Source organism: Salmo salar, chromosome 02 (genome assembly GCF_965601325.2).
Source record: "Salmo salar chromosome 02, fSalSal1, whole genome shotgun sequence".
NCBI classification, from domain to species: domain Eukaryota; kingdom Metazoa; phylum Chordata; class Actinopteri; order Salmoniformes; family Salmonidae; genus Salmo; species Salmo salar.
Window position 1 is genome coordinate 15,297,161 of NC_138292.1, and position 17,406 is coordinate 15,314,566.

The 17,406-nt window shown below is 46.6% G+C and overlaps 1 protein-coding gene across 5 annotated transcripts in view; it reads left to right on the top strand.

Moving 5' to 3' along the window:
- LOC106585489 (sodium bicarbonate cotransporter 3) overlaps window positions 1-17,406 on the top strand; it is a 76,722-nt gene that overhangs the window by 42,768 nt on the left and 16,548 nt on the right. For all 5 annotated transcript variants that reach the window (XR_014380094.1, XM_082960166.1, XM_082960169.1 and 2 more), the window contains exons 3-13: window positions 501-644; window positions 835-973; window positions 1,238-1,398; window positions 1,517-1,705; window positions 6,334-6,443; window positions 10,683-10,840; window positions 11,018-11,105; window positions 11,237-11,383; window positions 11,556-11,656; window positions 14,605-14,779; window positions 14,904-15,037. Coding sequence is in view for 4 of the 5 variants with exons in the window: in XM_082960166.1 (XP_082816292.1) it covers window positions 501-644; window positions 835-973; window positions 1,238-1,398; window positions 1,517-1,705; window positions 6,334-6,443; window positions 10,683-10,840; window positions 11,018-11,105; window positions 11,237-11,383; window positions 11,556-11,656; window positions 14,605-14,779; window positions 14,904-15,037 (1,546 nt within the window). In the remaining variant the exon portion in view is untranslated. The remainder of the gene's footprint in view (window positions 1-500; window positions 645-834; window positions 974-1,237; window positions 1,399-1,516; window positions 1,706-6,333; window positions 6,444-10,682; window positions 10,841-11,017; window positions 11,106-11,236; window positions 11,384-11,555; window positions 11,657-14,604; window positions 14,780-14,903; window positions 15,038-17,406) is intronic.

Genomic DNA, 17,406 nt, shown 5'->3' on the forward strand with positions numbered 1-17,406 from the left:
GTGTGTTTATAAGCACAAAGAGCAGGCTACATGTCCTTCTCCTTTCCCCATGTCCTGACAACGAGCAGCGGGTCTTAGGCAGTGACGTCCTTTCTATCCATTCTTAGCTGCTGTCAGAACGGCACGTAACTCGTCCATTCATTTAACGCTTCAGGTATGGCCACTTGACACGGTAGAAATTGAGAGGAGGATAAGAGGGAAGGTTTACCATTGTGTGTGACGTACGTAAACAACAGACAGGAAGACGTGTGTGTGATGGTAACTAAAGGGTGGCTGCAGTGTATGAAAACAACTGCATTTGTCTCATGCCATTTTGGGCCTGTAAAGAAAGGCGGTCTAAAGATTGTAGAATGCTGAAATCAGACAATATGAATTACGAAGAACCGTATTGACAATTCAGATTTTTAAATGCACAGTGTATATACCCAGCCCAACTGCAGATAAGACTATTATACATGATAGACCGTGATTGACCATGTCTCTCTCTACCCTGTTTCCAGGTCACAGAGCGGTCTATGTGGGTGTCCATGTTCCTCTGGGCAGAGAGACCAAACGGAGGCACCACCGCCACCGCGGCCACAGACACCACCGCAAGAGGAGAGACCGCTCGGACCGTGAAGATGGACGAGAGTCTCCTTCCTATGGTAGCTAAGACCAGTTCACTCTCCCACCTTAACGTCTGCTTCATTCACTGTCCTCAGATCAGCTCTATTGCCATATCTCCATTCTCCAGCCCTGTTTCCTATACCAAACCTTTTACTGGCCTTTTTCCACTAATATTCCCCTTGGTTGTACTACATTACCCATCTTCCACCTGTACCCCCTGTGTTTCAGACACCCCATCCCAGCGGGTCCAGTTCATCCTGGGGACAGAGGATGATGATGAAGAGCACATGCCCCACGACCTGTTCACTGAGCTGGACGAGCTGTTCTTCCGGGACGGACATGTCTACGAGTGGAGGGAGACAGCCAGGCACGACGCACACCCTTCCTCACTACTCCTAGTGGATGTTTCCTCATCCAACCACATCAACAACTCCTTTAATCGGGGGGGGGGGGGGGGGGGGGGGTGTGTGTGTGTGTGTGTGGTGTGTGGTGTGTGTGTGTGGTGTGTGTGTGTGTGTGTGTGTGTGTGTGTGTGTGTGTGTGTGTGTGTGTGTGTGTGTGTGTGTGTGTGTGTGTGTGTGTGTGTGTGTGTGTGTGTGTGTGTGTGTGGTGTGTGTGTGTGTGTGTGTAGGTGGTTGAAGTTTGAGGAAGACGTGGAGGATGGAGGGGAGCGTTGGAGTAAGCCCTACGTAGCCACGCTGTCTCTACACAGCCTCTTCGAGCTCCGCAGCTGCATCCTCAACGGCACTGTCATGTTGGACATGAGAGCTAACACTATTGAGGAGATCGCAGGTGAGTGTGTATGTATGTCTCTGCGGACATTTTACTGTGTGTGTGCGTGAGTCTGAAAGTTGAATAAAGCATGTAACTGTTGAATAAAGCATGCAGTCTACCCTGTACACCCCCATAGACATGGTGATAGACAGCATGGTGGCGTCAGCTCAGCTGGAGGAGGGGTTGAGGCAGAAGGTGAGGGAGGCCATGTTGAAGAGACACCACCACCAGAACGAGAAGAAGCTCAGCAACCGCATCCCTCTGGTGCGCTCCTTCGCTGACATCGGCAAGAAACAATCTGACCCACACCTGCTTGAGAGAAACGGTGAGGGCCCTCGCTGCACCTCGCCTTTTTCCTCTTCTGCTCTTTATCCCCTCATTTCAACTCTTCTATAAAAGAATGGTTTATTTACACCCTTTTTTACTGCAGTTTAGCCGTGTTTTGACAGATTGAATGTATGTACTTTGCACATGTTCTTTTATGAAGTGGGTTGGGTCTTTTTAAAGAAGTGTCAATTGGCTGAGGTAATTGAGTGACAAGACGATGGGCAAGATCTGATTGGTGCATGGGCCTTTTACTGGCATGTGATTTTCCCATCATGACTGTTCTTGAACACTGCAGTGATGAGTCTGAGTTTGTTTTGTGCACTGGATTGTGTTTTCTCCTGGAAAGATGGTTTTGTGAATAGGTTTTTGTGTTGAACTGTTGTAATAGGCTAATAGTTAATAACTTAAAACCAAAGTAAATCTGTGCACATACCATCATGTAGAAATTAAATCACAGTTGAAGATTATTGGTCAGCTTCCCCTTGGTTGTGATTGGTCCGTTTGAATGACCTATAGTATATCCTTATTAAAGTGTGATGTAACCGCGGCATTTATTGCGTTTCTGTAACATTGTTGCAAAAGGTTGCTAAACAATGTTTTTGTGTGTGTTCTGAACATGTCTGCTGCTGTTTGTGTGCAGTTGGCATTATGACAGATGTTAATTGATCTCGACTTAATCTCTCCTAGTTTACTGCGGCTCCATGTACGTTGTGCAAATGTTCCATGTGACGTTTTGGGATGTACTGAATATGCCCCTGCTCTTTGTCTTTGACTTCCAATAACAAGACACTTCCAAGGCCTGGGCTTCGTAGCATGAAGAACATCGTTCCCAACACACATTTAGGATTTCTACCCTTCTTGATTTATTTTTCCCTCTTTCCTTTTTCCATCCTGTCTTCTCTCCTTTCCCAACTACCCTTGCCCCCTCCATAGGAAGTCTATCCACCTCCCGCCCCTCCCTCCTCAAGGGAGTCCAGGGGGTCTCAGTTCCTCAGCCGCTTCCTGCTCAGCGCCAGCGCCCCCTCCTCCCCCCTTAGCACCCCCCAGAACACCCCGCCCTAGCCAGATGCAGATCCCCCACCCCTCCCTGCCTGTCCCCCACCCCTCCTCTGACCCAGACCCACCCCTCCCTGCCTGTCCTCCACCTCTCTGACTGACCCAGACCTAGACCCAGAGATTGGGTTAGCAGCTGGTGAGGGTAGGAGCTGGAGTATCCCCAGTGTGGTGGTCCATGCTCCAGATGTGGAGGAACTGAGGCTCCAGTCCTGTCTAGTCAAGGACCACAAGGAGGAGTCTGAGGGTGCAGACCCTGCCCGCCTGGTGCAGCTCCTCCCCCCACCTCCATCAGGTTAAATATCCTGCAAATAGCATGAAACCCTCCCTCCACACCTTCTTCACCTTACATTATCTGACCCCTCTCGGTCCTTAACATTGTATGTGTCTGTCTGTGTACGTGATTACTTGTGAAGCACTTAGAGTACATTTCATCAAAATAAAACCAGATGTTTTAGGCTTAGTTCTAGTGAAACACGGCAATTCTGGTCTTCATTTCCACAGTTAGTTGCAAAAGGGCTATATTTTGTTATTTTGATTTACTATTAATCTCATTCATCCCAGCGGTTACATCACACCTTCTGAAGGTTCCTCTACGTCATCTCAAGGGAGTGGTTCGGTATGAAATACACTCCCTTCTGGATGTGCTTGGTGGTACCACCTCGGCTTACTATAAAAACAGGTGCCTTATTTGGCAATGGTCTTGGTAAGTGGAGTGTGCCAATATATATTTTGCATGACGCTTCCTTGACTAGACTACTGACGTTACACAAAATTCTTGACCAAATTCAACGTTTTTGCTTACCGTTTCATGCATCTTTTACGAAGAAAAAAAAACATGTAGGCTATGAGGATTATACGTTTATTTGTAGCTACATCCATTGTTACAAGAAATAGATGACAATGGCTCATAGTTCAATGGTTGTGAGTTCTAATCCCACATGGGGCAGAGATGTGTACAGTTGAAGTCATTAAAACTCGTTTTTCAACCAGTCCACACATTTCTTATTAACAAACTATAGTTTTGGAAGGTCGGTTAGGACATCTACTTTGTGCATGATTATTTCACTTATAATTCACTGTACCACAGTTCCAGTGGGTCAGAAATTTACATACACTAAGTTGACTGCCTTTAAACAGAAAATTCCAGAAAATGATGTCATGGATTTAGAAGCATCTGATAGGCTAATTGACATAATTTGAGTCAATTGGAGGTGTACCTGTGGATATATTTCAAGGCCTACCTTCAAACGCAGTGCCTCTTTGCTTGACATCATGGGAAAATCAAAAGAAATCAGCCAAGACCTCAGAAAATAATTTGAAGACCTCCACAAGTCTGGTTCATCCTTGGGAGCAATTTCCAAATGCCTGAAGGTACCACATTCATCTGTACAAACAATAGTATGCAAGTATAAACACCATGGGACCACGCAGCCATCATACTGCTCAGGAAGGAGATGCGTTCTGTCTCCTAGAGATGAACGTACTTTGGTGCGAAAAGTGCAAATCAATCCCAGAACAACAGCAAAGGACCTTGTGAAGATGCTGGAGGAAACGGGTACAAAGGTATCTATATCCACAGTAAAACGAGTCCTATATTGACATAACCTGAGAGGCCACTCAGCAAGGAAGAAGCCACTGCTCCAAAAAAGCCAGACTCCAGTTTGCAACAGCACATAGGGACAAAGATTGTACTTTTTGGAGAAATGTCCTCTGGTCTGATGAAACAAAAATAGGCTGTTTGGCCATAATGACCATTGTTATGTTTGGAGGAAAAAGGGGGGTGCTTGCAAGCCGAAGAACACCATCCCAACTGTGAAGCACAGGGGTGGCAGCATCATGTTGTGGGGGTGCTTTGCTGCAGCAGGGACAGGTGCACTTCACCAAATAGATGACATCATGAGGAGGAAAATGATGTGGATATATTGAAGCAACATCAAGACATCAGTCAGGAAGTTAAAGCTTGATTGCAAATGGGTCTTCCAAATGGACAATGACCCCAAGCATACTTCCAAAGTTGTGGCAAAATGGCTTAAGGACAACATCAAGTTGTTCCATCAAGTTCATATTTATATTTAAAAAAAAAAAAAACATTTTACATTGGGGCGTGACGTTCAGAAAATGTATTCACCCCAAAATTTCCGGTGAATGGGCACCATAATTTACAGAAATACTCATCATAAACGTTGACAAAATATATAACAATTAATTAAAGAAGTATAGCTGAACTATTCCTTTATGCAACCGCTTTGTCAGATTTCAAAATAACTTTACGGAGAAAAGCACATTGTTCAATATTCTGAGTACTGAGCCCCAAGCTATTCAGTTAGCCGTCCAGCCACGGCATCCACAAAACGCTGAAATATGTTACAAATATTATCTTACCTTTGCTGATCTTCGGCTGAATGCACTCGGAAGGTGTCCCACTTCCACAAGAAATGTTCGATAAAGTCCATAATTTATGTCGAAATAAATCCGTTTTGATGGCGCGTCCAGATCACCATTCCAAAATGCATCTATCCACCGTCGACGAAAAGTTATAAAGTTCCCTCAGCGTTTGTAGAAACATGTCAAACCATGGTTCACAATCAATCTTTTAGGGTGTTTTTAACGTAGAATTTCGATAATATTCCAACCGGACAATAGCAGATTAATTACAGAATAAAAATGGCTAGCCCTGCAAGAGCGCGCACGAGGTAAGTCAATGACCCCAGCCCGACCACTTACTGTTCCGGGTATTATTCAATCAAATTGCATTGTAGAAGCCTCAAACAAGGTTCTAATGACTGTTGACATCTAGTGGAAGCCTTAGGAAGTGCAATATGACATCACAGACACTGTAGTTTAGATAGAACATCATTTGAAATGACTACAACAATGTGAGGTCAAACTTCCTGGTTGGATTTCTCAGGTTTTTGACTGCCATATGAGTTCTGTTATACTCACAGACATCATTCAAACTGTTTTAGAAACTTCAGAGTGTTTTCTATCCAAATCTACTAATAATATGCATATCCTACCTTCTGAGTCGGAGGCAGTTTAATTTGGGTACGTTTTTCATCCGGCCGTGAAAATACTGCCCCCTATAGTGAGGAGGTTAAATGTGCTGTCTAACTGGACCATGTGGTGTATCTTGGCTGACTGATTCAGTAAGAAGCAGGGGATTGATGCAGACAGGCAGGGCCCCATTGGAGCACATTCCACCACTAATCTCCCTCTGAAACCTTTCTGTCCAACTCCAGCCTCCGTAGGGTTGTTCCTGTAAACACAGAGGATGTCTATGGGTGTCTACCTAATTGACCCCCCCACTGTTTAGTTATTTCTACCATCTCTAATGACTTTGTTGTGATACGTGGAGTTTCTCACCCAGCATGTACAGAGCAGCTGCATGTCTGAACAAACTCTCAAACTCAGAGTCACACATACATAGCCCCCCCGCTCTCCTTCTCAGACACATAATTGTGTATGTCTACAAATTGTACCAATTCCCCATTCATAACGGCCATACACACAGTTCATTTTTACTGTTCAATTGACCACTGGTTTCTTCTACCCCTTCCTCCCCTTGGGCAGGCCTCCTGGCGTCCCCCCAATCAGCTCCTGGGAACCTGGAGAACAGTAAACCGAGTGAGAGCCGCATCAGTGGAGGAAGCAGAGAGAACAGCACTGTGGACTTCAGCAAGGTAACGTCTCTCCTCCCACTGCTGAGCAGTGTGTAGACCCACGGTCACGAGGACAGACAAGTAGAGCTCAGCTACCCGACATTATACATTGGGTTAGGGCCTTTTTTTATCATTAACTATGGTACAGTCAGGGCTCGTGTATCACTAAATTGATCACAAACATTTTGAAGCTGCCATTTGCTCATGCTCTGCTGTGCAATAGTCATATCTGACAACGATCATAACATGGTGTCAGAAGTGCTTCAACCTCATCAAATATAAGACAGGAGAGATTATTTCACAGAAAATAATGTTCCTTGAGTTTTGTTAGTGACAAAGTAGCTAACTGCTCTGTCATGTCTCGTCATTGAGCAGCCCTAGCAGAGCCGTTGCTATGGATACTCCCTCAGAGCCGCCATGAGCAGAGTGCATGCAGAGCGAGCTGCGCGCAGGGTGAGAGTGACAGAGCAGCTAATGGATTTACTAATGGAGGAAGTTATTTTTGGTTTCGGTCAGGGACGGGGCTTTAATTTGGTTGAAGCAATCGGGCCTGGGTAGGACCTGAACGTCACAGCATAGGTAGGGCTCGGGCTTAAAATTCATGCCTATGCAGGGCTCTACAGAGAAGTCAATATGGCAGCCGCTGGCTTCAAAGCCTCTGATTGGCCAATTCATAGCATCAGAAATCCAGGGTTTATACAGTGCATTCAATAAGATTTCAGATCCCTTGACTTTTTCCACATTTTGTTACGTTACAACCTTATTCTACAGTGAAATTATTTATTTTTTTAAATCCCTCAATCTACACACAGTACCCCATAATGACAAAGCAAAAACAGGTTTTTAGAAATAAAATAATAACTGAAATCACATTTTACATAAGTATTCAGACCCTTTACTCGGTACTTTGTTGAAGCACTTTTGGCATTGATTACAGCCTCAAGTCTTCTTGGGTATGACACTGCAGATCCTCTCAAGCTCTATTTTCAGAGATGTTCGATCGGGTTCAAATCGGGGCTCTGGGTGGGCCACTCAAGGACATTCAGAGACTTGTCCCGAAGCCACTCCTACATTGTCTTGGCTGTGTGCTTAGGGTCGTTGTCCTCTTGGAAGGTGAACCGTCACCCCAGTTCGAGGTCCCGAGCGCTTTTCGAGCAGGTTTTCATCAAAGATTTATTTCCTTTGATCCCAACTAGTCTCCCAGTCCCTGCCTCTGAAAAACATCCCCACAGCATGATGCTGCCACCACCATGCTTCACCGTAGGGGATGGTTCCAGGTTTCTTCCAGACGTGACACTTGGCATTCAGGCTAAAGAGTTCAATCTTGGTTTCATCAGACCAGAGAATCTTGTTTCTCTTTGTTTGAGAGTCATTTAGTTGTCTTTTGGCAAACTCCAAGTGGACTGTCATGCCTTTTACTGAGGAGTGGCTTCTGTCTGGCCACTCTACGATAAAGGCCTGATTTGGTGGAGTGCTGCAGACATGGGAGAACCTTCCAGAAGGACAACCATCTCCACAGAGGAACTCTGGAGCTCTGTCAGAGTGACCATCGGGTTCTTGGACCAAGGCGATTGCTCAGTTTTGGCCGGGCGGCCAGCTCTAGGAAGAGTCTTGGTTCCAAACTCCTTCCATTTAAGAATGATGGAGGCCACTGTGTTCTTGTGGACCTTCAATGCTGCAGAAATATTTTGGTACCCTTCCCCAGATCTGTGTCTCAACACAATCCTGTCTCGGAGCTCTACAGACAATTCCTTCGACCTCATTGCTTGGTTTTTGCTCTGACCTGCACTGCCAACTGTGGGACCTTATATAGACAGGTGTGTGCCTTTCCAAATCATGTCCAATCAATTGAATTTACCACAGGTGGACTCCAATCAAGTTGTAGAAACATTTCAAAGATGAATTTCTAAAAACCTGTTTTCGCGTGGTCATTTTGGGGTATTGTGTGTAGATTGAGGTAAATAATGAATTAAACGTGACAAGTGGAAAAAGTCAAGGGGTCAGATATACAATGCATTCGGAAAGTATTCAATCTCATTTGAAATAACACATGGTGGTCCTGGATACTGAACAAAGGGACTGGTTTCTGCTCCTTGGGGGACTGATGGGTATGAGAACAGTGTATTATGAGGATGATGTTATAAAAAGACATCATGGATCCAGATTGGACCCTAGCTGAGTGAGCTGAGCTTGTGGTGTGATCTGAATGAAGTTGTGCCCCTGTTTGTCCCGCCCTCAGCAGACTTGCCACTGTAGTTGTGGTTCCCGGGGCGGGGGTGCCAGGAGGCCTGCAGTAAGTCCTCTCTCCTGTCAATCACTGGCCCTGGCCAATCAGTGCTGTTGTGTTGTCCCTGGCTGATCCATGAGACTGCGTTGTACCGTGACGTGACTGTACGTGGCATGTTACCTGCCAGTGCCGTGTGTGTGTGTGACTGCAGTGTTGTGACTTTTGATCTGTCTGTAGTGGTCTGACCGTGGTTCAGAGAATCTGATGTTTTCATTATCTTTTTTTTGTGCAGCAGTACGGCTGTCAGCAGCACAGATATAGTTCCAGCAGCAACCACACATATTCTATGTGATTTATTATTTATTAGGTGTCCTGTTTGATGTCATCGCTTCTGAAGGAAGCATCCATAGTATAGTGTAAGTGGGTAGGGTCCATGGTGTAGGGGTAGTGGGTAGGGTCCATGGTGTAGGGGTAGTGGGTAGGGTCCACGGTGTAGGGGTAGTGGGTAGGGTCCACGGTGTAGGGGTAGTGGGTAGGGTCCACGTGGGTAGTGGGTAGGGTCCACGGTGTAGGGGTAGTGGGTAGGGTCCACGGTGTAGGGGTAGTGGGTAGGGTCCACGGGGTAGTGGGTAGGGTCCACGGGGTAGTGGGTAGGGTCCACGGGGTAGTGGGTAGGGTCCACGGGGTAGTGGGTAGGGTCCACGGGGTAGTGGGTAGTGGGGTAGCGTCCACGGGGTAGGGGGAGTGGGTAGCGTCCACTGGGTAGTGGGTAGGGCCCCCAGGGTAGGGTCCACTGGGTAGTGGGTAGGGTCAACGGGGTAGGGAGTAGTGGGTAGGGTCCACGGGTAGGGGGTAGTGGGTAGGGTCCACGGGGGGTAGTGGGTAGGGTGCACGGGGTAGGGTGCACGGGGTAGGGTCACGGGGTAGGGTCCACGGGGTAGGGTCCACGGGGTAGTGGGTGGGTCCACGGGGTAGTCGCTAGCGTCCACGGTGCGGGGGTAGTTTGTGGGTAGCGTCCACGGTGTAGGGGATCAGGTACCCCGTCTCCTTAACTCCTGATCTATACACACATCCTCAGTAACTGACCATGTTACCAAAACACACGTCTTATATTTTTCCACAGTTTATAACTGTTGAGAATTTTGTAGAAATTTGGCAAACACATAATGTAGGGTTGGTACGGCCTGAAATCTTGGAAATGTCCTGGAATTTGACAATGTTTTAGAAAATGATCAAATCTGAAAAGAATAATTTTTTTTGTATTTTATTTGGGCACATATATTTTTTATCAATCACATAAAAATCAGCCAGGATCGGAACATGACACTTCAGTGCATCTGTGTGTCATCACCTGCATGTGTACCAGTGGGCCATTGCTCAAGGCCTATAAAATATGATAGAAAACAGTAGGTAGCCAATTCAAATCCTGTAGCCTGGCTAGTTCTCTCTCTCTCTCTCTCCTCTCTCTCTCCTCGCTCTCGCTCTCGCTCTCTCTCGTTTCCTCTATATGATCTTTGATATATTGAATGAGCTAATTATTGGATAAAACCTTAGCAACATTTCCACCAAATATGTTTTACATCAAGGGAGGTCAACCATCCTCCAGGAGAGCTAATGAGTGAAGGCTTTTATTCCATGTATTATTTTAGTCCTCTAGCAAAACATATATTTTAGAAATGAGCTGCTCGACCGGACCTTGATAAACTGACTGCAACGTGTTCAAACAGGGCTGTATCAAAAGCCTGCACACCCATCAGCTCTCCAGACTGAGGGTTGACCACATGTGTTTATACAGTTGCCTAACAGGGATTCTACTTTGTGGGGGGTTAAGTGCCTTGCACAACGACAGGAGATGGTAGACTACATGGGATCAGAGGGCAGCCTCCAAGTGTTGATACCACATTTCTGGTTTAAAGTCCTGAAATTCAATCTGTCTAAATGTGTATGAACCCTGCATGGCCAATACAATTCAACTTCAGGAACATCCAAGAAGGTATTCTTCCTGTTTAACCCTGTGACCTTCAACCTCCCAGGTGGACATGAACTTCATGAAGAAGATCCCTCCGGGCGCGGAGGCTTCCAACGTGCTGGTGGGAGAGGTGGAATTCCTGGAGCGACCAATCATAGCCTTCATCAGGCTGTCCCCCGCCGTGCTGCTCACTGGTCTCACTGAGGTGCCCGTACCCACCAGGTAACAGTGTGTACATGCACTTATCTGAATCGTATGACAGGCATTTAGTTATTTTGACTGTGAAGGAGTTATGGCAATAGACGACAATTTTGGAAAAATCTATTGTGTGTTGAGGGGGGTGTGCGGTGGTGTGTGCTTGGATGGACTCTGATTCTATCCTGCTCTCCTATTGCTCAGGTTCCTGTTCCTGCTGCTGGGTCCGTTTGGGAAGGGTCCTCAGTACCACGAGATCGGCCGCTCCATCGCCACGCTGATGACAGACGAGGTGAGGAGCACTACAACACAGCTCTGGATTGGTCTAATTTCAACCTTGGCCAATCACCGATTGGTCCCATGCTGTGACGTCAGAAGCAGTGACATGTCGTTTGAGAGACTGCTGTTGTCGTCCTGTGCCAGGTCTTCCATGATGTAGCATACAAGGCCAAAGACCGGAACGATCTGCTGTCGGGGATAGATGAGTTTCTGGACCAGGTGACCGTCCTACCCCCAGGAGAGTGGGACCCTACGATACGAATCGAGCCCCCCAAGAGTGTCCCGTCTCAGGTGAGGGATCTGGACGAAGATGTTGGTTGGCTGCTATTGAACGTGTGAGACATGCTGATGGGTAATATTGTAAGAGAACCGCTGTGGACACGGTGTGTGTCCAGTACGGATGGTTAGAATGTTGAGGGCTGTGCAGTAACCTGGCCTGTGGGGGGCTTTTCTCTCTACACAGGACAAGAGGAAGATGCCCTCATTGCCCAACGGCTCTGCCCATAATGAGTCCTTCAAGGAAGACCAGCACCAAGCAGGACCAGAGCTACAGAGGACAGGGAGGTGGGTCTCTCTCTCACACACAAACACACACAATGGGTTTTCTTTAATCCCTTTTGATGAAAAGGAGCTGCCAGACTGAGTGGTCACCTTGGCAGCTCATTATAAAAGCATTATAAACATGAAGAGAGCTGTTCACTAGAGGTCTGGAAAGTCTTTCATGTGTCTGATGTAGAAGCTGAAGAGGTCTAATGCAGCCTTTCATCTAGCAGCACTTCACCAGTACTCCACCACCCCACACACACCGTCTACACACCAGTACTCCACCACCCCACACACACCGTCTACACACCAGTACTACACCACCACACACACACCGTCTACACACCAGTACTCCACCACCCCACACACACCGTCTACACACCAGTACTCCACCACCCCACACACACCGTCTACACACCAGTACTCCACCACCCCACACACACCGTCTACACACCAGTACTCCACCACCACCACACACACCGTCTACACACCAGTACTCCACCACCCCACACACACACCGTCTACACACCAGTACTCCACCACCACACACACACACCGTCTACACACCAGTACTCCACCACCCCACACACACCGTCTACACACCAGTACTCCACCACTCCACACACACACCGTCTACACACCAGTACTCCACCACTCCACACACACACCGTCTACACACCAGTACTCCACCACTCCACACACACACCGTCTACACACCAGTACTCCACCACTCCACACACACACCGTCTACACACCAGTACTCCACCACCACACACACACACCGTCTACACACCAGTACTCCACCACCACACACACACACCGTCTACACACCAGTACTCCACCACCCACACACACACCGTCTACACACCAGTACTCCACCACCCACACACACACCGTCTACACACCAGTACTCCACCACCCACACACACACCGTCTACACACCAGTACTCCACCACCACACACACACCGTCTACACACCAGTACTCCACCACCCACACACACACCGTCTACACACCAGTACTCCACCACCCCACACACACACCGTCTACACACCAGTACTCCACCACCCCACACACACACCGTCTACACACCAGTACTCCACCACCCCACACACACACCGTCTACACACCAGTACTCCACCACCCCACACACACACCGTCTACACACCAGTACTCCACCACCCCGCACACACACACCGTCTACACACCAGTACTCCACCACCCCACACACACACCGTCTACACACCAGTACTCCACCACCCCACACACACACCGTCTACACACCAGTACTCCACCACCCCACACACACACCGTCTACACACCAGTACTCCACCACCCCACACACACACCGTCTACACACCAGTACTCCACCACCCCACACACACACCGTCTACACACCAGTACTCCACCACCCCACACACACACCGTCTACACACCAGTACTCCACCACCCCACGCACACACACCGTCTACACACCAGTACTCCACCACCCCACACGCACACACCGTCTACACACCAGTACTCCACCACCCCACACACACACACCGTCTACACACCAGTACTCCACCACCCCACACACCAGTACTCCACCACCCCACACACACCGTCTACACATCAAGCCAGAGCTAGCCATGAAACAGGGTTAAACAGTCAGACCGTTCACTCTCCAATAATACTGAGACCACACCATAGTGTATGTCTAGTTCATGAAAAAGATCAGAAATATACTAGATTTCTTTCTGAATCCTTACTTTTACTACCGTAATTTCCAGACTATTGAGCACACCTGAATATAAGCCGCACCCACTGAATTTAAAAAATATATATTATTTTGAACATAAATAAGCCGCACATGTCTATAAGCCGCAGGTGCCTACCGGTACATTGAAACAAATTAACTTTACACAGGCTTTAACGAAACACGGCTTGTAACAAAAATAAATAGGCTTTAACGAAACACGGCTTGTAACAAGAAATAAAAAAATGAGCAGTAAGCTTTAGTTGTCTTTTTGCACTGAGTCAATTCCTCACACTGCTGTTTCCAACGTCTTATCATCGACTCATTAAGACCAAGCTCCCGTGCAGCAGCTCTATTTCCTTTTCCAACAGCCAGATCAATCGCCTTCAACTTGAAAGCTGCATCATATGCATTTCTCAGTGTCTTTGCCATGTTGAGGGTGACAAAATGACTACCGTAATCAGAATGATGGGAAGTTTGAGAGCGCTCGATTTAATCTAAACAGTAAACAAAAAAGTTGTTTGACCTTAACCCGTTCGGCAATTTCATTGGTCTAATGAAAGCTTCATGCCGGCAAAAAACTGAGCACGTCACAATGTGTTTTTTTTGGAGAAAACAAATTTAAAGCGGGAAAAATCCATATATTAGCCGCGTCATTGTTTAAGCCGCGAGGTTCAAAGCGTGGGGAAAAAGTAGCGGCTTATAGTCCGGAAATTACGGTAACTGGTCTTCAGTTGTGCTTATTTCATGGGAACTACTAAGTAGAGTTGTATTGTGCAGCAGTTACTGTGTAATGGCATTCTGCTCAGTGAAGAAGTTAGATAGTTAATAACTATGGCATTAAGGGTGACATCACTTTAAAGAGACTATGTAGGCTTTGGACATGCTGTTCTTGACCCCTCTCTGAAACATGACCTGTACAGGAGCTGTGTGTGTGTGTGTGTGTGTGTGACGATCATTTATGTCTCCTCAGCTGGCACGGTTTCCATTGTCGGGCTATATTCCAACTGCCTACTACACTTAGTCTGTCCAGTTTGAGTTGGCTCTGATTTAGAGTTGTCCCCAATGTTAAAATTAGGCTCTGATTTAGAGTTGTCCCCAATACTAAAGGTGCAGAGATGATATCACATCTCTCTAGCAATTAAACTATTATTAAAACTCCCTCACTGGCTTCCCTGCTCTCTTACGTCTTCCCTCTCTCTCTCCCTCCCTCCCTCTCTCTCCTCTGTCAGGATCTTTGGGGGTCTGGTGATGGATGTAAGGAGGAAAGCTCCGTTCCTGTGGAGCGATATTAGGGATGCTCTGAGCCTGCAGTGCCTGGCCTCTGTACTGTTCCTCTACTGCGCCTGCATGTCCCCTGTCATCACTTTCGGAGGCCTGCTGGGTGAGGCCACCAAGGGAAACATCGTGAGTGATGTCACCAGAAACTAATGGGAAATATTGTGTATTTGTCTATAGTTATTGATGACTTTGCAATAGAAATGTGTAATTGCTCACCGTCTTTGCCTAATCTCCCATCACTCTCACCCAGAGTGCGATCGAGTCGTTGTTCGGGGCGTCTCTGACGGGCGTGGCCTTCTCCATGTTTGCGGGCCAGCCACTCACCATCCTGGGCAGCACCGGACCAGTCCTGGTCTTTGAGAAGATCCTCTTCAAATTCTGCAGGTGAGTGTGCAGGCTACTGCTGGAGCCGTGTCCCAACTGTCTCAAACACCTCCTCAGGGTTCGTATGGTCATGAAAATCCAAGAATTTGATTTAACTAGGCAAGTAAGTTAAGAACAAATTCTTATTTACAATGATGGCCAAACCCTAACCCGGACGACACTGGGCCAATTGTGCGCCGGCCTGTGGGACTCCCAATCACGTCCGGTTGTGATACATCATGGAATCGAACCAGGGTCTGTAGTGACGCCTCTAGCACTGAGATGCAGTGCCTTAGACCGCTGCACCACTCAGGAGCCTAATAAAAGTTGTGTAATTTTTAAATTGTGTTTTCCAGGCCTGCAAAAGTTTTGGAAAATGATAAATTCTCAAAACGTTTTTGAAAAGTCATGGAAATTAATTTAATAATTTCTGTTAATGTAATTTTTTTTAGGTGCCGTTTTAAAATATTTTATCAATCAAATAAAAATCTATATATCAGCCAGGATCAGAATGACACTAGCATGTTGGTGTTTGCGAGCATCATCTGCATAGTGCTAGACTAGTGGGCCGTTGCTGAAGAAGAGCGAGACAGTCGGACATTACAGCAGCAGGTAGGCCTAGCCAATAAAATATGATAGAACAAATTAACTAGGGAGCCAATTCAAAACATGTCTTCTATCCTCTGGTTAACTGTTTAGCTATTATTAGTCTGTATGAATGTTTTCGTTATCTCCCCAAAAACGTTCCACCGATTCTCGCGAATAAGGCCATACAAAGTTAATTAACTTTTTTGAACAATTCATGATTCATTTAAACAATTCCAGTTTGGCTAAATAAATGATTCACTTTGCTATTGTATTAGTTGGGATTTGGTTCAATCGTGGTGAATTGGATCATCTGAATTAAAGTAATTATTTGTGAATAGTGAACATTAATTTTAGAAAATATATTAGATGTAGTTTGTCTTTTAGATTGTGGCTGCAAAACTTCCTGTTGATTTGGGCATCCAATGTATGGAACAGCCTGCAAAGTAAACACTTCTTCTAAGATAAATATGACTAAACGGCTGAATAAAATATTTGTAGCCTACCATTGCCATTTGATCTTTTGATATATTGAATTAACAAATGATTTCAAAAGGCATAACACTTATTTGGTTGTAATGTTGCAATGTTTTACATCAAGGGAGGTCAACCATCCTCCAGGATAGCTAATGAGAGTGCAGGCTTTTATTCCAGTCCCCCTCTAACAAACCATTAGAAATAAAATGCTCCATTGGACCTTGATAAATTGGCTCTGATGTGTTTGAGCAGGGCTTGATCAAAAGCCTGCACTACCAGTGGCTCTCCTGTCCTAAGGGTTGACCACATGTTTTATACAGTTTCCTAATAGGTATTCTAAACTCAGCAAAAAAAGAAACGTCCTCTCACTGTCAACTGAGTTTATTTTCAGCAAACTTAATATGTGTATGAACATAACAAGATTCAACAACTAAGACATGAACTGAACAAGTTCCACAGACATGTGACTAACAGAAATGGAATAATGTGTCCATGAACAAAGGGCGGGTCAAAATCAAAAGTAACAGTCAGTATCTGGTGTGGCCACCAGCTGCATTAAGTACTGCAGTGCATCTCCTCCTCATGGGCTGCACCAGATTTGCTAGTTCTTGCTGTGAGATGTTACCCCACTCTTCCACCAAGGCACCTGCAAGTTCCTGGACATTTCTGGGGGGAATGGCCCTAGCCCTCACCCTCCAATCCAACAGGTCCCAGAAGTGCTCAATGGGATTGAGATCCGGGCTCTTCGCTGGCCATGGCAGAACACTGAAAATTCCTGTCTTGCAGGAAATCACGCACAGAACAAGCAGTATGGCTGGTGGCATTGTCATGCTGGAGGGTCATGTCAAGATGAGCCTGCAGGAAGGGTACCACAGCGTTGAGATTGCCTGCAATGACAACAAGTTCAGTACGATGATGCTGTGACACCGCCCCAGACCATGACGGACCCTCCACCTCCAAATCGATCCAGCTCCAGAGTACAGGCCTCGGTGTAACGCTCATTCCTTCGACGATAAATGCGAATCCGACCATCACCCCTGGTGAGACAAAACCGCGACTCGTCAGTGAAGAGCACTTTTTGCCAGTCCTGTCTGGTCCAGCAACAGTGGGTTTGTGCCCATAGGCGATGTTGTTGCCGGTGAGGACCTGCCTTACAACAGGCCTACAAGCCCTCAGTCCAGCCTCCCTCAGCCTATTGCGGACAGTCTGAACACTGATTGTGTGTTCCTGGTGTAACTCGGGCAGTTGTTGTTGCCATCCTGTCCCACAGGTGTGATGTTCGGAAATACAGATCCTGTGCAGGTGTTGTTACACATGGTCTGCCACTG